This window comes from Podarcis gaigeae (assembly GCF_964106915.1).
Source record: "Podarcis gaigeae genome assembly, chromosome: 3".
In the NCBI taxonomy this organism is placed as follows: domain Eukaryota; kingdom Metazoa; phylum Chordata; class Lepidosauria; order Squamata; family Lacertidae; genus Podarcis; species Podarcis gaigeae.
This window is the reverse complement of record NC_139680.1, coordinates 10,824,920-10,845,141: the sequence shown is the minus strand read 5'-3', so window position 1 is coordinate 10,845,141 and position 20,222 is coordinate 10,824,920. Positions and strand designations below refer to the sequence as shown.

At 41.5% G+C, this 20,222-nt stretch overlaps 1 protein-coding gene across 5 annotated transcripts in view; it reads left to right on the top strand.

The window, feature by feature from the left end:
- Positions 1-20,222, top strand: part of FBXW11 (F-box and WD repeat domain containing 11) — a 94,586-nt gene that overhangs the window by 37,333 nt on the left and 37,031 nt on the right. For 3 of the 5 annotated variants that reach the window (XM_083730404.1, XM_083730402.1, XM_083730403.1), the window contains one exon: positions 19,845-19,907. In XM_083730404.1, the coding sequence (XP_083586530.1) occupies positions 19,857-19,907 (51 nt within the window). In that variant the 5' untranslated portion in view covers positions 19,845-19,856. Of the gene's footprint in view, positions 1-329; positions 432-19,844; positions 19,908-20,222 lie in introns of all 5 variants that reach the window. The other 2 variants (XM_083730400.1, XM_083730401.1) reach the window with 1 other exon arrangement.

The following is a 20,222-nucleotide window of genomic DNA, read 5'->3' as shown; positions in this document are numbered from 1 at the left end:
TGCACAGATTCAAATATAGGCATGTGTGGACCACACTAGCCTAATGTGAATGGAGAGATAGTAGATTAACAACTAATTCATGCTCAAATGTGGACAATCCCTTGGTGTGAATTCAACCCAATTTATGCTTCAGATAGCGTAGGTTAATTGTAGTGTTTGGTGGATTCAGCCCTTGATTGATGATCTGGCTAAGCAGTTTGGAATGGGATTAGATGTTTTTGGTTGCTTGCCTTTGGTTATCCACTTTAACATACTAATAAGTTACCTGCGTTCAGTAACTTGTGGCATCTAACTGCTTCTTCTCTTCCTTCCTTTTTGTCATCCTGCAGTGTTCTGTGCCAAGGTCTTTGTGGCTAGGCTGCTCCAACCTGGTAGAGAGCATGTGCGCACTGAGATGCCTGCAGAGCATGCCCAGTGTCAGATGTCTCCAGGTGCCTTTCTTCTTTCTTGTTGTAAATGTGTTATGCTTATGCTGTGGTCATTGTTAAAATCTCGCTGGGTTCAATTTAAATATTATAGCCTTCTGAATGTTTTCTGTATGATCCTCTTCAGTTTTTTGTAGGAGCCCTCCTTAAGAGGGCTCTGCATGATAAAACTCCTAATTTGAAAGTAGTACGCATTTTGTTCTACCTGTTGCCTCCAGTTGCGATGCAAATAAGGCTTGCATGCTGCCTGTTTTTGTTTGTGAGTTTCCACAGTAAAATCATTGGAATAACTGATGAAGGGTGGTGTGAAAATACAAAATAAACAAATAAATCTGCCAAGCAAATACAATGATACATCAGTTTAATTCCTTTCTCGACTGTATTGAATCCTCCATGTATACAGCAAATCTTCCTGAGAAAGTTTTTGTAATGTTCAGAGAGAAGAGATTTTTAGATGGAAGAAATCAGGGACTCTCTTGTGCCAGTGTTCAAATTCTTACAATAGTGCTAGCATGGAACCCACTTAAATGGCTTGAGTTTCTTTCAAATGAATGAATTTATTTCTTTTTAATTATGGAGCTTGAGAACATGTGTAAATAGCAAGATCACTAGCTCTGATTCTCTTCACAATGGTACATTTAGTTTTGTATAGGTATTGCTAAAGAATAGCATATGTTAGTGGCGTTTCTTAATTTTTGAGGGCTTCGTTTGTGGACATAGCTGAACTAAGTATGGCAAGTGATTAGTAATTTATTTGGGCCACTGGGATCATTTTAAATTGTCTCTAGTGGCCAAACTCAGTGGCTTACCCACCAGTACCTTTGTGCACTTCTCGCTCTGGGATTTCACTATGTGGGCTTAATTGGTCTTTCCCAAGTATGAGAAATAACTTTCACATAAGTTAGGCCACAGGCCATGCAGCAGGTGGATGGGACTTATATTTGTGCTTTGAGATTTGAGGCAGCCCTGTTCTCTCTCTCTGTCTCTGCCTCCCCAACCCCTGTACCTCAAAATGCACAAGGAGAATAACTAGTGTTTTTAGGTGTTTTTTTCTGTTGACCCTAATAAATATCATAAATATGAGTTGCCCCAAGTCTTCTGAAACATGAATCCTCTATGCCCACAGAGAATAGTGGAATGTTGATCATAATGTAAATCGTAATTCTCTATGTTGGATGCAAATTGTATGTGACATACTGGATTTGACAAGGTGATTGGGTATGTTGTATGGAGGCTTTCCTGGGAATTTAAGGATACAGCCCTCCTTCTTCCATGAGTCATACAGTATAGTGAGATAAAGAAATCAAATAGGTTTCCAGTCTAAATTGTTAACCAGAGCACAACAAAACGCTAACATTTGTTTACTTTCTCTCTAGCTTATTTGTACCTAGATTGTTGATATGAGACTTTACTAAAAACAACAACAACCAGACAATTGGTGTTTTTTGTGGATGCTTCCACCAGTGTCATGCCTTAGGACCCATATCTCAAACACCCTATATTATATGACCTCCCTGGATAGTGGCAGAACTAAAAACTTTAAAATACAGTGGTACCTTGGTTTACAACCATAATCCGTTCTGGAGGTCTGTTTGTAAACCAAAACAGGTGGTAACCCAAGGCGCACTTTCACTAATGGGGCCTCGGAAAAAAATTTGTTCATAATAAAAAAAAAGGGTTGTAATCCAAAAAAAGGTTGTAAACCGGGACACGCACTTCCGGGTTTGACGTGTTTGTAATCCAAAACGTAAGCAAACCAAGACTTATGTAAACCAAGGTACCACTGTACAGCTATTGACCCTTATACAGTGGTATCTCGGTTTACAAACTTAATCCATTCTGGAAGTCCATTCTTAAACCAAAACCGTTCTTAAACCAAGGTGCGCTTTCCCTAATGAGGCCTCCCGCTGCCGGTGCCCTTCCACCATTCGGCTTCCGTTCTTAGACCAAGGTAAAGTTCGCAAACCGGGACACTACTTCCGGTTTTGTGGAGTTTGTAAACCGAATCGTTTGTAAAAAGGGCTGTTCTTAAACCGAGGTACCACTGTATTTCATTTAGTTATCATATTCTATGTAAATAAAATAGATTTCCTTCTGTATATTCTCTCTTCAGATGGCTCTCTTCAGTAAGTTTATAGAAATGTTAAAGCAGACAGAAAGCTGTCCCCTTGTCATTCTTAACATCACTGGGATAGCTCAGATAGTAGACCATGAGACTTTTAATCTCGGGGCCATGGGTTTGAGCCCCACATTGGGTAAATAGATTTCTGCACTGCAGGGGGTTGGACTAGATGACCCTCGTTGTTCCTTCTAACTCTATGATTCCATTGCAAAAGTGCATATCAGCAGTTATGTGTTAGAGAAATGTAAATATAATCCATTATTTGGTATCTTGATATGGTATAAATATAATACAACCCTATCTCTTGAAAGTAAGTGTACAAGGTAATGTTTGAGTCTGCTTTGTAGCATTGGTAGCCTTCACTGAAAAGTACACCTTATGCAAAATGTGCACTATGTATAGAAAATAGTGGCAAAGGAGTAAACAACTGATGGTATACTTTGAACTGACACCTTCTAGCTGTGTTAAACATCAGATAATAAACTTGTTACATATCAAGGGGGGAAATATCTATTTTCAGTCATTACAAAGGAAATAGTAATCTAAATATCCATTTTGGGGTTGACCACTAGAACATTTATCCATAGGATGGCCAAATCTTTGAAGACTTCTTCTGTTGGTGTATGGGAGGCTTTCCTTTTATGTTAATTTCCTGACTACTATAAATTCAGCAAACCTCAGAAATTGAATTAATGCATACCAGGCAGTTACAGGGAACCAGGCAGAGGGCTTTCTCCATAGGGGCACCCTTCCTGTGGAACACCCTCCCTTCATATGTCAAGGAGATAAAGAATTACACAACTTTTAGAAGACATCTGAAGGCAGTCCTGTTCCGCGAGGTTTTGAATGCTTGAAGTTTTTATTATGTTTTTAGATATGCTGTAAGCCTCCCAGAGTGGCTGAGGAAACCCAGCCAGATGGGCGGGGTATAAATAATAAATTTGTTGTTATTATTATTATAATATCATTATTGAATCTGATATGTGTTGGACTACACATGATAAATCCACCCTTGATCATTACCTGAAAATGCATGAGCCTGCCCTTGAAATATGTATGGCTGTGTTATATGGTCGGAGTCTATTGCAAGCATGCTTCAGAGTTTGGGATGCTATGGATGACAATACAGGACTGCTTAGCAATGTGAGATTGTATGCATGAAAAGCAACCTTCTATTATCATTCTCCTTCTTTGTAAATGATTATCTTTTTATTATAATTGCTTAGCTATGTACCTAAGCCTTAGCTCTCATCATCACTCTTATCTGTGAGCTTCTGTCATATTTGTGTATTAAATAAATTGATCTTTGTACATGATGCTCTGTACATAACAATGAAAGTGTCATTTGACTGAGAGAAGACTACAGAACCAGAGTTTCTATGGTGTCATTCTCTGTGGTGTAACATGGAAGTGTTTTGAGACCTTTTCTGTGTGTTTTTAAAACACAAATCTGCAGAGTGGAGTAAATTGTGAAGATGGCCAGCTATTCAGAATAGTAAAATTCAAAGAAGATTATTCCCCTAAGGATCTTTCGAAATTGGGCAAGAGAAAGCAAAATAAAATTCAGTGCTGATCATAAATAAATGGCATTTGGAACCATTATTCCTACACATTCACCCCCAAGTGCACACACAGATATCTTAATTGACTTTAACTATTTGATAAATACTTTGCAGTCATTTGAAAATGTCAACTGAGCAGTGTGAAAATGTCAACTTTGAGCAGCGTGATAATGAAGAAAGCAAACGTAATATAAAGAATTTAAGAACAGATAAAAAGCAAGAAATTGCCATCTTAGTTGTAGATTATTAGAATCGTAGGTACAATTTGGCTACATGTACCTGCATTTCGTTGACATTGCTTTACCTCCAACAGTATATCATATAATTGGGAAAATTATGTTTAAGAAAGGCAGGTTAAAATGATAATCCATTTATAATGGAGAAAAACTTAAAAGGTGATAAATTTGCTTTTGAGGATGTGGTAGGTGCTTATAAAATTGAATGGTGTGGTGAAAGTGAGTTGGGGAGAGCTGTTACCTCAAAATGCAAGGATCCAGGGTTAGCCACAAGAATTGTCTTGACTGCAAATTGAGCAGCAAAATGTCTTCAGGAAGTTATGGTAGACATTGGGATAAACAACTATAAAATATTACATCAATACATAGAAGTTATAAACTCTGTTAATCTGGAAGCAACCAGTTTCCTCCTTGCCCTTCCCTTATTTGTTGTTGTTACATTCCTCCACTACCAGGCAGTCCCCGTGGCGCTGTTTCTGTGGCTTTAGCTGTTGTTTTTTAATTTTTTAAAAAGTGCTAGCACTTGAATGTAGCACTAAGAAAACTCTCAGTTCTGGTGTTCATTCTGTCAGAACCAACTGTCTCTGGCACAGTGGAACATCTTAGATTAACTACCTCTTAAACTCATATTTTGCTGGGGGTAGAATACTAGGTTTTATTCTTTTGTTATGTAACAGTCCAGTCCAGTCCAGTGGGGAGTCAGGAGGGGCATATCAACCACACTTCCATTTTGTAAGAATTTGCCTCCATTGTAATAAGGAGGGGGGAATTGATTAGCCTAACCCTGGGGCCTCTTGGAAGTACAAAGGAGCTTTGCATCCCAAGCCATCATTGATCTGTCTCTGCCTCCCTAAACACACTGTTTGAGGGCCGTTCCTTTGCAGTGGACATTGCCCACTCAATGGTGAAGCTGCTGCCTGCTGGCAGAGATGCACCTTCTTCCACATACAGTGGTACCTCTAGTTGCAGACACGATCCGTTCCGGGGTGCCGTTCACACCCTGAAAAGTCCGCAACTAGAGTGGCGCTTCTGTGCAAGCGTGGAGTGTGATAGAGCACTTCTGCGCATGTGCGAAGTGCGCAGAATGCTTCTGTGTGTGTGCGCGGGGCGAAACCCGGAAATATACTATTCTGGGTTTGCCGTGTTCGCAAGCTGAAAAGACGCAACATGACCCTAACGCAACACGGGGCATGACTGTACTAACTTGCTATGGCTATGTCAATTCTTTGGGGTGTTTTTAGTTCAGTTACTTCTTTAGTTTTCAGTTTTAGTGGGAATTTCTAAATTAAATCTATATTGCCTTGCTATAACATGAGCTGCCTTGTGAAGGCTTGGACACTGAAGGGCAGGCTACAGATATTTAGATAAATAAAAAGTGTGTGCCTATTTTTTCGTTTTATAGCATTCTACAGTCCTGTTGCAAGTCTTGATGGCTATTAATCTCTGTACTAGATTTGTTACTATGTCTGTGTTGTCTCTGAGCTCTTAGCCCTTAAATATAAGGCAGTCTTGCGAAGAAACTTTCCTCCCCCTCCAAAACAAATCAGTGGTCCGCCTGCCCTTGTCATAGGGCATAGCTTAAGGTGATCAGTTTGGGTGGTACTTCACATCTGAAGCTAATTGCAGTGCTGTTTTCACACTCTTTGATCTGGACTATATATTTATTTCATTTATTTCCCATGCTGTAATGTGCCTATGTGAAAGACAGAGATGCAATTTTAAATGCGTAGCTTTTTTAAAAAAATGGTTTTTGGCCATACTGGAAGATGGATATACAATTGCAGGCATTACCTGTAATGAATAGACAAGTTCTATCTCAAGCACATTTTTAGCCCAACCACCATTTACCCACTTGCACTTTAAAAACTTTTATTGATGTATGGTTGGAAAACCTTGTCACTTGTCAGTTGCATCAGTTCCAGTTTCTTCTGCCACAATTGAAGCTGCTTGGAAATGCAGGTGGATTTTGTTTTTCCTGTTCAAAAGGTCATGCACACTGCTGCTCAGCAATACTTTTAAAAAGAAAAAGAGAGAGAAGTCACTGGTGAATCTGATTTCAGCCGTTTCCGCTGAGCAGAAGTTGGACAATGTACTAAGGACTCGGCTAGATTGGTAAAATAAAAGTGTTTTATATGCGTTGTATGCGATATAACACTGTGACACCACATGGTGCTGTGGAACCCCGTCTTTCCCTACCAGATTTCCCTATATGAGTTAACAACATGTTTAACTGAATTGCTTCTTTGATGTCTCTGGATCCAGCCTAAATGGCAATGGGGCGCATTAGAAACATCTATGTGAGAGTTCCTCAGAATCCAGATTGGTTTTTACCAGGCTAGGTAGGTGGGAAGGAGTGGCTTTATCTGCAACTGCTGAAAGGAATCTATTTAATGCAGGGAAGATAGTAAGTTATGATCTGGCTAGTTTGCATTAACAGAAATGGTGAAAGATTCCTGAGTGATGAAAACAGTAAAAGGCACGAGTGATTTTCAGCACCAGAAGTACTTTTTTATTTTCATAAAGACTTTTTGAAGCCACCATAGTTTTTCTCTACCAGCTAATACTCTCCAGCCTCTTCCAACTGAAGTTTGTCCAGTCTCCTTTTTGGTCCTGTTTCAGTATTAGATCATATGCCTTCTGGGCAGCAATTATATTAGTTTCATGGCTTTGCACACACCTTAGTGCTAAATAAATATTTTAAAATAGTAAAGTGCTGTAAACAGCAAAGAAATACAGGAATTAAATCCAAAGCAGGTAGTAGTTTTTATCCTTGGTTTCGAGGTGTGTGTGAGTAAAGTTGGGAGGTGCTGAGTGATAACCTGGTATTCTACCTTGTAGCTTACTTGATGTTCTACTGACCTACATTTGCCTCAGCCGTTGCGTGACAAAACTAGGTCAACTTCAGTTTCAGTTCCTAGGTTTTGTCCCATTTGGGAAAGAGGTGTGTTGCTTTTCTTAAGTTTCAAATACAACAGAGAGGAAGGTGACAGTAAGCACATGAATAGAAATCTCTGTGCACTGAAAAAGAAAAGTGTATTTTACAGGTGCTCAGGAAAGATATTTAGTCTTAATCTAAGTTTGTGTACATTGCGTATGTAGAGTTTTGTGAGAATGTATTTCTTTTAACAGTTTTTCTCTTAAAAAAACGGGGTCAGACTTTGAATGGTAAGGTCCCATATTGTTCCCCAAAGTGGTGAAAAGTCTCTCACTTTAAATTATTGCAACAGTATCTGGACTGATCATATTATGCTGAACAAAACTGAACTGCTGTTATGTCTGCCCCATTTGGCTGACTGTTTGGGCAGGAAGCATGCTTTTATATGGCTCATTCATGCTTCTCGCTCGCTCATGCGAGACCCTGGATGAATGAATGTGCTTTCCCCACCCCAAAGGCTTTGATACCGTGGTGGAGTGTTGTTTAGGCTGACAATTCCCTTTGCACTTTGTGTTTCTGTGTTTGTTTGGCGCTTGCTCCCCAAATTAAAATAGAAGGTTGAAGAAATGTAAAATTTAGGAAGATAAAATCAACTGTAGACTGATGATAAAGATTAGGAAAGAAGTAAATTGTTTTAGGGAGAAAAGGTCAGTTTTGTTCATAGCACCTTTTATTTCACTGGTTTTGGCCACTGTGATATAATGGGTAGTGTTGGACTTCGATTCAGGAAACATGGGGATGAAATCTCCACTAAGTCATTTCACCATTCCCTTTCAGTCTGAAGATCAAATGAAAGAGCCCGGTATATGTTGCCCTGAAGTCATAAAAGCTTGGGTGTGATTCGGATGTAATGAACTGGATAATGGGATTGCAGTCGAAAATGTACTTTTATTGGATAATGTTAAGGGACTTTTAGACCTCTACCCCGTCCCCATTTCTCAGCTACAAATACGACTACTTCTTCTTTTTTCCGATAGTTTGCAAGCAAACAGGATATATGCTGTATACAGAAAATTGGATCCATTTGTGTCCTCTTATCAGTTGTGAAAGAATTCTCTTTGAACCAACAGAGGCTTCAGTGAATGGGAAGCAGGGTGGGTACAGGCAATTTTCTCTGATCCCACCTTCCCTCTTGCAGCTCCCTTTGCCATGCCAATACGTTCCAGAGGGTTGGGGGACCCTTTGGAACAGCAATGAGACGTGATGCAAGGGCCTGCAGGAGAAAAGAGGGAATTTGTGAACCCCCCCTTTATTGCTCACAGGCGCCTCTAATTGATCAAAGAGCCTTCCATCAATGGTGTGACACAGTTGGATACAACCCAGAAAGCTTGAATTTAATTCTTTCTCTTCTACCTGCATTTGAAATCTCATGTCTGTCAATCCCCTCTTCTGTGTTCGAAAATAAAACTTTGTAAAGGCTTGAGGTTGCATTCTTCTGTACTTTGAAGACTGGTTAGGGTGTTAATATTTATAAAACCTATTTAACTATATCTGTTGGATTTAATGTAAATGGCTAAAAGTGTTACTTATGCTTTTGGGATTCATGTTGCTTTACTGAGTTAGTAATTACAATTCTCAAGAGACCCTTTATTCCTGTTTGCTAGGAAAGGCTGCATGGAGTGAGTAAAACTTGCAGTTAGGCATTTCCACACCATTCTTTCTCATATAATCATGCACCAAAAATTAAGATTATTCAGCACTTACATCACATTTTTAATTGCAGGGAATCTGGTTTTGAAAAGGTCATGACATCCTGGATTTTGTATTTTCTGCATGTTGTAGGATTTTTTTTTAAACAGTAAGGTGCAGTTCTAAAAGGCACATGTTTTGCCCAAGTTTTCCCTGACCTATAAGATCAGACCCTATTTTTGTCTATAAATTCCCTGAATTCTTGTTTGTGTTCTTATATGCTTTTATAATACTATTTTGCTGGTTTTATGTTGTATATTGTTTTAATTATATTCTTTGCAGTTTTCTGTTGTACAGTATTGAGATATTTTTAAAAATATTATAACCATTTCTAAATGTTTTAAATAAAAATGAATAAATTTTTTCCCCTCCCCTCTGTTGTTTTCACCTGGTGCCTAAAGATATGTAATGGAGACACCAGACAAGCCTCTACTGGGCGATCAAAGCAGTTTCTGTGCCAAAACCAGGCCTAAAGCCCCATTGACATGGAGCTACAAAATCAGTTGAGGAAAATCAGTTCTATCCCTCGCACTTCCAGTCTGCAAGATTTCTTACAGGTGTCTATATGACAGCTAGTGCTGATGCCTGTAGTTGCAATGACTTGCAGCACAAAAAAATGAATTCTAGTGCACGTGCTGTTTTGCAGATCAGGGCCATTGCCTGGGAGCTTTCCAACATTATGTTTCAATTGCACTTCACATGTTAAAAGTATTTTGCAAGCCTTAGGGCAGGCATGGCCAAACTTGGCCCTCCAGCTGTTTTGGGACTACAATTCCCATCATCCCTGACCACTGGTCCTGTTAGCTAGGGATGATGGGAGTTGTAGTCCCAAAACAGCTGGAGGGCCAAGTTTGGCCATGCCTGCCTTAGGGCTTTAATCCAGTCTTGGGTTCAGTTTTTCACTTATTCAAACTTCATGCATTTGGGAAAGTGCTTCCACATTGTGCACATAAGAGTGGCAGTGTCACCCTCAGAGGGTGCCCTTTCAGGGGGTCATCAACCTTGGGTCCCTTTGCCCAAGGAACCAGGTGGAGGTGTTTGGATTCCACCCATTATCTCTTGATGGCAGCAGCTCTTCTGGTAAAAAGTGCCTTTGGAGACTCATTGCATAGATAGTAAGGAAGAGTTGCTACTCCGGTATATAATTAAATGTGTGTTTATAGGAAGCCTGGTGCATACAAAATGGCAGATTTTGTGTTTACTGTGAGCCAATGAATAGCGTTGGATAGTAGCCTTTGAAAGCAGTTGTTTATTTTGCTTCAAAGCCTTAGGGAGCTATTGTGTACAAGAATTATGAGAAGGAATGAAATCAAAACACTGCATGGGAAAGTATATCATGTTCACAAATCGTTCAGATTTTTCAGGTCGTGGGGCCAAAACAAGCTGTTTAAGCTTATTGATTAAGCTTCCTTGGCATACTTTGATCCATGTCTCTGCCCTATTGATGAAGATTGTAAGAAATTAGGATTGGCAGATCACAGTGCCTGCCACTGAGAAAGAGAAGAATAATGGAAAAGGAGATCAAGAACCAGAAGACACAAGATAGCTGAATATAGATTAGCAACACAGCACATGTTTCAATATTTGGGCTTAGAAACAAGGTGGTTCTTGCACTACATATTTTAGGCAGTCTGCAGATCCTAATACTTGTTAGTGCAGCTTTGCAAATACCTATAGGATATGAGCCCACATATTCCTATTGTGGTTCAGTAGGAGGTTGTGGCCTAAAAGAAACAGAAGTTTTCTGGGTCCAAGACCATTTTTCCGGGTCCAAGACAATGTTTTGTTTTGGCGGTGACATTCCCCACAAAAGCCAAACAACTCCACTCTAAGAAGCTTAACAACTTTGGGTGATCTCTGCAGAAAAGCTTAACAACTCAAGGGCAATCTCCCCCCCCCCCCCAGGAAAGCTCAAGAAATACTGACTTTGTAATTTTTGCTTCAAAAAAAAAAAAAAGAATAGGGGTCGTCTTATACATGGAAGCATCTTATACACAAAAAAATATGGTAACTTTTGCAACAGTTATGTGGCTGTTCTTTGAATACAGAGCCAGAGGTTTGGAGAAAAATGGAAATTAATCTAGAACAAATTTAGATAGAAGACAAAGTGAGGGAAGATGTATTTTCTATTGAAAGTGCAGAGAAAACAAGAAATGGTGGGTACCGTTGGAGGGAGGAAAATAGAGTGTCTGGCAAATTTTGAGAAGTATATTCTCAATTTAGTCTTAAGACGCAGCATCTGAGGAGAGCCCTTGGCCGGTATGTAGATTCAGGATCCCAGCTCTTGTTCTTTACAGGTAGACTAGTTTGGACGAGGTATGCTTATTGATACCTAAAAATGGTAGATCTTAACTAAGGCCTGGTTATTGATTTTGACATGTTAAATTTTAATCTATAATGTGGTTTTCCTGCTTAGTTGAGCCAGTTCTAGATTAGATGATGTATTCGTGGATACCTTGCCACTCTTCAGTTGTATTCTTTATCATAAGATAGTACAATAACTGATGGTCTCTGTAGCTAGTCAAATAAAACATTTAATAGAACAACATGCTTAAGATTCACAAATGTGCTAAATAGTTTTTAGCCTATACAGTTCTGTTGTTAACCACAAAAGATGAATAGTTAGTACCTTTGGTTTGCTAAATGCGCTTCCCTTATCTCACTTCTATATTTTTCATGATAGTTTGACAAGGATCCTTCGTTATTTCACTTTCCAGAGGCCTTCATGCCTTTTACTTCCTGTTGTTAGATCAGATGGTGCTAGTGCTGTGCTGGCCACAGAAAGTAAGAATTCCGTAATTTCTTGTGGTATTTAATGGACTTACAAATGGCATTCGTCAGATCGCCTAGGGCAGGGGTGCCCAAACTTTTTTCAAAGAGGGCCAGATTTGATGAAGTGAACAGGCGTGAGGGCCGACCAAAGTTGTTGAGCTTTTTTAGGATTAAACTGCCACAGGGGCCGGATAAAACCAGCCGGGGGGCCGCATTAGGACCCCAAAACCGACTTTGGACATGCCTGGCCTAGGGAGATTTAAAATTACATCCTTGATGTACGGATAGATTTGTGTGCATGCAGTCTCCAGGCTGCTGCCCTTGTGTTTTCCCCCAAGTTGTGTTGTGCTTTCATGATTGATCATACGGTTTTCTCCCTCCTTGCCGTAAAGGTAAAGGGACCCCTGACGATTAGGTCCAGCCGTGGCCGACTCTGGGGTTGCGGCGCTCATCTCACTTTATTGGCCGAGGGAGCCGGCGTACAGCTTCCGGGTCATGTGGCCAGCATGACAAAGCCTCTTCTGGCGAACCAGAGCAGCGCACGGAAACGCCGTTTACCTTCCCGCCGGAGCAGTACCTTTGATGTGCTTTCGAACTGCTAGGTTGGCAGGAGCTGAGCCTGAACAACGGGAGCTCACCCCGTGGCAGGGATTTGAACCGCCGACCTTCTGATCGGCAAGCCCTAGGCTCTGTGGTTTAACCGTCCCTTTACCTTAAAGGGCCACACGCTAAAATGCTGAAGGGAGTCAGAAAGCCTCACAGTGGCAGCAGTATGGTACCTGCCTTGGGATTTCTTCCTTCCAGTCATGGAGCTTATATCTCTAAGTGTGGGGAATGTGTCTTGTTCTCACTTAGCAGGCACTCTTTAGGGAGCAGTCTGGTCCATTTAGGGAAATTAAACCTCTGCATTCATCCAGACCATTTACTGCCCTTGCACTGGACATGTGCATGGTGAGGATTGGTTACTTTCCTCATGGTGACTGGGAGCCAGAAGCTCTTCGTATCTTAGAAAGGGACGTGCCTGCCATATTTGCAATCAGTATGGTGTCCTGTCCAATGTGGAAGCCCCATTCAGCAGAATTCATGTGGGGTGTGGGAGCATTGAGTTTGGGCGTAGAGAAGTGTACTTGGAACAGGAGGCAAGGAGGCAAAGCTAGGGTCATTGAAGGAAGAAGGGCAGGCAGTCAAGGAGTTCAGGGCTTACGGCTCCAAATAATTGCTTGCAAGACTGGCATTTAAATTTGTACTTTATGCCTTAAAATACTGTACATAACAGAGCATGTTTGACATTTCAATTAATTACAGTATAAGTGTGTGAGTGTGTGTGCGTGCGCGCGCGCTGTACTTCACTATTCCCAAGCTATTCCCAAGCTATTCTGCCATCCAAATGAGAAATAATATCTTGTACAGTCATACCTCGGGTTGAAGTAGCTTTGGGATGAATATTTTCGGGTTGTGCTCCGCAGCTACCCGGAAGTAACGGAGCATGTTACTTCCGGGTTTCGCCGCTTGCGCACGCGCAGATGCTCAAAATGACGGCATGCGCAGAACCGGCGAAATGCGACACACACAGGCGTGAAGTCGCGTGTTACGTTCGCTTCAGGATGTGAATGGGGCTCTGGAGCGGATCGCGTTCGCATCCAGGAGTAACACTGTATTTCTGAGGGTGTTTTTTTCAGCTTACTTCCAATTTCGTGTGATGCCTCCTTCCCTCCTATTTTTTCCTCTTCCCATCAGCTCCCTAACTGGTGCCACTACCTTAGTACAGCCCTTTATTTTATTTGTTACATTTAGGTTTTTCATCTAGTCAACGTACTGTGGCCAAAAGCTCCCTACAGACTGTTTTCTTCTGCCACCTTCTCTCTTCTTTCGTGTGACCAGGTTCACAGTTCTGTATGAAAACAGAGAGATTTCTTTTTTTACAGTAGATCATGTCCACATTAAAATAAATTTAGATTAATACAGTTTGAAAGTTCAGTTATTAGCTGCTAATATTATTACTTGATTATGACACTCTTCACAGCATTCAAAAATGTTCACTCTTCGCAAATGAATAGAGACAAATTAATTCTAGAGGCTGTTTTTAGGGAACATTGTATTTGCTTAGGTACATAGTAACACGTTTCCTCAGATACAGTGGAGCACGGATAATTATTTTTCATAAAAATGAGTAACTAGATGAAATGGAGAGGTGCTCTCCAACCATATGATATGAATATCCTTAGACCTTAGCAGTTCCCCTCTCCACATCAGTTGTGTTCTTTAGAAAGGTGCTTCCTTTTGAATGAACAAACAGCTAGTTTTATAACCAATGTCATTTCCACTGTCTTCTGTGTTACTGTAATTGAACCTTCCTTGTTGTCCTTAAAAGCTTAACTAGTCCAGGCAAGGCCATGATTACAAACAAAACAGTGCAATCATGAATATCTCAGTAAAACATAAACTTGTATTTAGACAGTTTTTTAAATAAGCATAAATTAGTGCATTGTAGCCATAATTCTTTAGGCTGTGGAAATGTATAATTGCCTTATTTACTCTCAACATGGAATAAACGCCCAGTCTCTTTAACTGGTTTTGCCTGATTCTTTTATTCTCTCTAGCCTGCAGTCATACAGTATACCAGGGCAGCCCAACTTTTCATACCAAGTGGGCCACAAGAGTACTTGGGACATGGAACTTGCAGGCTGCACACTGCCTTGTCTTGCGTATGTGGGGTGTGGGGGAGAGCAAGCTCAAAAATTGATGCCCATCCCTACAAAGCCCTCATGCAGCCTTCCCAAAACTGGTTAAGCAAGGTGCTGGGCTTTGGGTGGGAGGCATGAGGCTCTGGCAGGGTCCTAGAGCCTTCCCATCTCCTTCCCAAAGCTGGGAATGCACCAGCTAGGCTTTGGGAAGGGTGTGGGAGACTCTACGAGCCCTCCAGAACCCCCACACTTTTCTCAAAGCACAGAGCCTAACTTACCTGGTTTTGGGAAGGCAACACGAAGGCTGCAAAGCTGGGGTGGCTCAAATGTTACTGAGGGCTGCCAAAAAAACGGCCTCAGGGGCTGTGCGTTAGACCACTTTTCAGTATACTAAGAGTCTTGATATCTTAAAAAGCATAGACATCACCTTGCCAACAAAGTTCTGTATAGCTAAAGCTATGGTTTTCCCCAGTAGTGATGTATGGAAGTGAGAGCTGGACCATAAAGAAGGCTGATCACCGAAGAATTGATGTTTTTGAATTATGGTGCTGGAGGAGACTCTTGAGAGTCCCATGGACTGCAAGAAGATCAAACCTGTCCATTCTTATGGAAATCAGCCCTGAGTGCTCGCTGGAAGGGCAGATCCTGAAGCTGAGGCTCCAATACTTTGGCCACCTCATAAGAAGAGAAGACTCCCAGATGTTGGGAAAGATGGAGGGCACAAGGAGAAGGGGACGACAGAGGACGAGATGGTTGGACAGTCTTCTCGAAGCTACCAGCATGAGTTTGACCAAACTGCGGGAGGCAGTGAAAGACAGAAGTGCCTGGCGTGCGCTGGTCCATGGGGTCACAAAGAGTCGGATATGACTAAACGACTAAGCAACAGCAAAGAGTCTTGATAATTCCATTATGAACACACAGAACTAGTCAGATAACTCAGTAAAGCACTGGGATTTTTGGCTGAAGGAACTCCTATGCCTCCCCATTCCTGCTGTTCATAGGAACACTGCAGAATGTCAGAGTGATGTCTAGCATCCATTAGTTCCAGGGCTTGGCTAGCACATTTTAATGGTTGCCTCTCAAAATCCTGATTTTTTGATTTATTTATTTTTAATTTTCCTCCCATAGATAATCAGCCCTCTCTTGAGCCAGAGGCTGCTGTGCTTTAAGCCAGTGGTTCTCAAAGGGTGTGGCACATCACACTGGTGTGGCAGGAGAGGATGGCAAGTGTGGTGGGAAGATTCAAGGATAATCAGAGAAACTTTAAACATTTCAGTACAGTATGGTATAGTGTCAAATTAAAATTGTGTGTGTGTACATACACACAAACAGAAACAGTATCCATGCCTCTTCAAGATCATTGCTATAGTTCTCCATGACATATTGTTGTGAACACGGATTTTCAATTCTGACGAATATGAGATTACCTGGCAAAAGCAAACTCATACCTCTCATTGAGTTTGTATACCTACTTAAGGAACATATGTAAGAGGCTCGTTTATAATTATATTTTTGGAACGATTTATGTTCTTATATAGCTGCATTGTTTTATACTTTCTGGATGTCCCATGATCATATTAGAAAGTAGTTGTGTTCTTTGTTATAAATCAAGCACTGCTAGAAGTTTTCTTTTTGTTTTCCAATGTATTTCTTATCAATAAAAAAATGAGGTGTGGTGCAAGCAAATTATTATTCTGAAAATGTGGCCCATAGAATTTATTTATTTTTTGAGAACCACTGCTTTAAGCACACCTTGATCTCAACATATGGAAACAGAAGGGATCAAAGTAAAAGCCCTGATATGATGAAAAGTTACTCCAAAGAATTGTGGAGTACTTTCATTTTGCTCTTAATTGATTTCGCTCAGGTATACCCTTCTGGAAAGTCTAGCAAATAAATAATGCACTCTTTTAATTTATTTATTTTATTAAATTTCTATTCCACCCTTCCTCCCAAAGGAAGGAACAGTGTCCTTTTAGATTGCAGTAATAGATGGATGGGTAAATAAAGAATAAAAGTTGCTTTATTTTCATGATTGAGCCACCTCTTGCAGAATAATTTTTTTTTTTTTTTTGACATACACATAAGCTATATTTGGTCAGACGGGTAAATTTGGAGTGGGTGCCTATAAAGCTGGTTTTCCTAAATAGGCCAATATTTCCCGCAGATTTCTGGTGTTGCAAGAACAGAGCCCACAACTGTTGACGAGAGGAAGAAATGTGTTGGGGAATCAACCACAACTCCATTTGGGACTGTGATTCTGGTTTGGCTTTAAGGAACCCTCTTATGGCCAAATTACATACGATGCCAGTCTTGTTTCATCAAACATGCTTAACCTAGCTGTTGTTATTTTGACGAAAAAGCAGCTACAGTGTTACCTTGGGTTAAGAACTTAATTTGTTCCGGAGGTCCGTTCTTAACCTGAAACTGTTCTTAACCTGAAGCACCACTTTAGCTAATGGGGCCTCCCGCTGCTGATGCAGCACCGCCAGAGCATGATTTCTGTTCTCATCCTGAAGCAAAGTTCTTAATCCAAGGTACTATTTCTGGGTTAGTAGAGTCTGTAACCTGAAGCATCTGTAACCTGAAGTGTCTGTAACCCAAGGTACCACTGTATAGGGTTCAAATTAGGCCTCTCACCAGTTTTCTGCTGAAGCCTCCGTCCTTCCTAACCTGACTTCTTTTTGCCCCGGTACTCTTGGGGAGCAAAAACAGCCAGGAAGGAGTGGTTTTCATTAGAAAACCAACAGGGGACCCCAGTCAGGAGCATGTTCTGTGTTGCAGCCCTGCGGCTGCTTTTTCTCCAGAAAGGTTAAAAGCATCTTTTCTGTCCAAGCTGAGAACCTTTATATTCAACTTGAGTGTTTTTTTCAAATCTGAGTGTCCCAGTTTATGACTCATGTTTTATTGTACTGTATATCTGCCAGAAAGTACCAATTTTGATGCAGCTTTTGTTGTTTTGTATTTTCAATGTTGTGGTTTGTTTGTTTATTCTGTGAGTCACTCAGAGAACATGTGCTGTTGGGCCACTGTACAAATGTAGACAATAAATAATACCTACAATAAAAAATACCTACGGGACTGCCTCACCTGGTATGCTCCGCGGCGGACCTTAAGGTCCACAAATGACAACATTCTGGAGGTCCCAGGTCGCAGGGTGGTTAGATTGGTCTCAACTAGGGCCAGGGCCTTTTCAGTACTGGCCCCTACTTGGTGGAACGCTCTGTCACAAGAGACTAGGGCCCTTCGGGACTTGACATCTTTCCGCAGGGCCTGCAAGACAGAGCTGTTCCACCTGGCCTTTGGCTTGGACTCAGTCTGACCCTTATGTTTCCCTCCCCTTATGGTCTTGATTTATTGGCTATTTTAAATGAGGCTGCATTTTAAATTGCATTTTAACCTGTATCTTAAATAGCTCCTCTCTTTCCCCCATATTATGTTTTTACTGTGATTTTATTGGTGTTAGCCACCCTGAGCCCGGCTCTGGCCGGGGAGGGCGGGGTATAAATAAAAATTATTATTATTATTAGCATGATTGTTTTAAGCACATGACTAACTTCACATGTAAGGTAAAGGTAAAGATACCCCTGCCCGTACGGGCCAGTCTTGACAGACTCTGGGGTTGTGCGCCCATCTCACTCAAGAGGCCAGGGGCCAGCGCTGTCCGGAGACACTTCCGGGTCACGTGGCCAGCGTGACAAAGCTGTATCTGGCGAGCCAGAGCCGCACACGGAAACGCCGTTTACCTTCCCGCTGGTAAGCGGTCCCTATTTATCTACTTGCACCCGGAGGTGCTTTCGAACTGCTAGGTTGGCAGGCGCTGGGACCGAGCAGCGGGAGCGCACCCCGCCGCAGGGATTCGAACCGCCGACCTTTCGATCGGTAAGTCCTAGGCGCTGAGGCTTTAACCCACAGCGCCACCTGCGTCCCAACTTCACATGTAGTTTGACCCTTAAAGGTAAAGGGACCCCAGACCATTAGGTCCAGTCGTGATCGACTCTCGGGTTGCGGCGCTCATCTCACTTTATTGGCTGAGGAAGCCGGCGTACAGCTTCCGGGTCATGTGGCCAGCATGACTAAGCCGCTTCTGGCGAACCAGAGCAGCGCACGGAAACGCCGTTTATCTTCCCGCCGGAGTGGTACCTATTTATCTACTTGCACTTTGACATGCTTTTGAACTGCTAGGTGGACAGGAGCTGGGTCTGAGCAACGGGATCTCGCCCTGTCGCGGGGATTTGAACCGCCGACCTTCTGATCGGCAAGTCCTAGGCTCTGTGGTTTGACCCTTAGCACCCTGCTATTGCCTCTCCATCATTGGTCTGCTGCTCTGCAATAATGCATTATGAGGTCTCATAGCCAATGGTTGGGAGGAGATCTTTGGCAAAATAGTGCCTGGGAAGGAGATCTGAGAGAGAAGAATCTGGCTTTGGGACACTGTTGTTGTGTAAGGCACAACAGATTCCTGCCCACGCAGCAGGATTTCTACTTCTCCTCTCCCCTACAGCCCCCGCTGCCACATGCCCCCAGAATCAGCTCCAGAGGGTTGGAGGACCCTTGAGAGAAGATGTGGGTGGTGGTGCAGATGGCTTCACCGGTGAGGAGTAGATAGAGAAATCCCGCTTCTTGAGTTGGAACTGCAGTTGTTGTTGTCATCCATCTGTCTTGAAATATAATGGAGTGCACCTCTGGGTGTATAGTGTTGGATGCAACTCACAGTTGCATTTATCTTCTTGCTTGAAATATGCATAGGTTGAAGAATCTGATATGTAGGAAGGAAGTAGTACTATATAGACAAAGGCTCAGAGTTCAATAACTTTATTATAGGTTCAAAGTTTTTTTAAAAGACCTTTGTTTTCGTATAAGGAAGTGTGTCGCTTAACATTTTTTTCATTATTCTCGGATGAGAAACTGATGTCTAAAATGGACTGTTTCCACTAAAAAACCAAATGAGAAGTGATCAAAGAAATTCCATTTCTCTTACTTTCTTACTCTTTGGTTTACTAAAACACTAAGCCCGCAACTTATGTGGGGGTTCCATTTTGGGGGTTGCGCCTAAAGCCAAAACTGCATATTCTCAAAACACATTGGGATCTGTGGTGGGTGGGTTTGCCAAATTCATTTCCCCCGGAACCCCACCTCCTTTCTGGCCCCTTTTTAATTTTTCGCCACATGCAGATTGCTAAATGCACACAAATTAAATGTAAGTTGCAGACTTACTTTATATATCAGTACATGGCGAATCTACATAGCTGGGTATCAGTATGTAGAAACACAACTATTGCATGTATCTTATAACTATGAGTAGGATCGTATAGTGTTCTGAATTTGCTTTCTGAAATTGGTGTAAAATTTTCATAATAATGGAGAAGAAAATTCAGTTTATATGCCTATTTAATTTATATGTGTATTCTTTTCCTAGAACACATCAGTAATGGAGGATCAGAATGAAGATGAGTCTCCAAAGAAAAACACACTGTGGCAGGTAGGCCTCTCTGCTTTTCTTTAAAATGCAGCAAATTGATGTCACCTTTCTCTTCTTTTTCTTTTATTATTGTTTTGGGATTATTACCTTTGGCATTTCCCCAGCCATGGTGTCTTCAGATGCTATTGGTATGCTTTTAAGTTTGGCATATGCAAGAGCTACCAGACAAAATTCAGGGCTGTATCTCCATTCCAGGAATGCCTCATGTTGTGAACCACTCTTGAGGTCTACAGGTATAGGGCGGTATACGAATATAACAACAGCAGCAACAGCAACAACAACTTGAAGTTATGGCTTGGCTATACCGTATTTTTC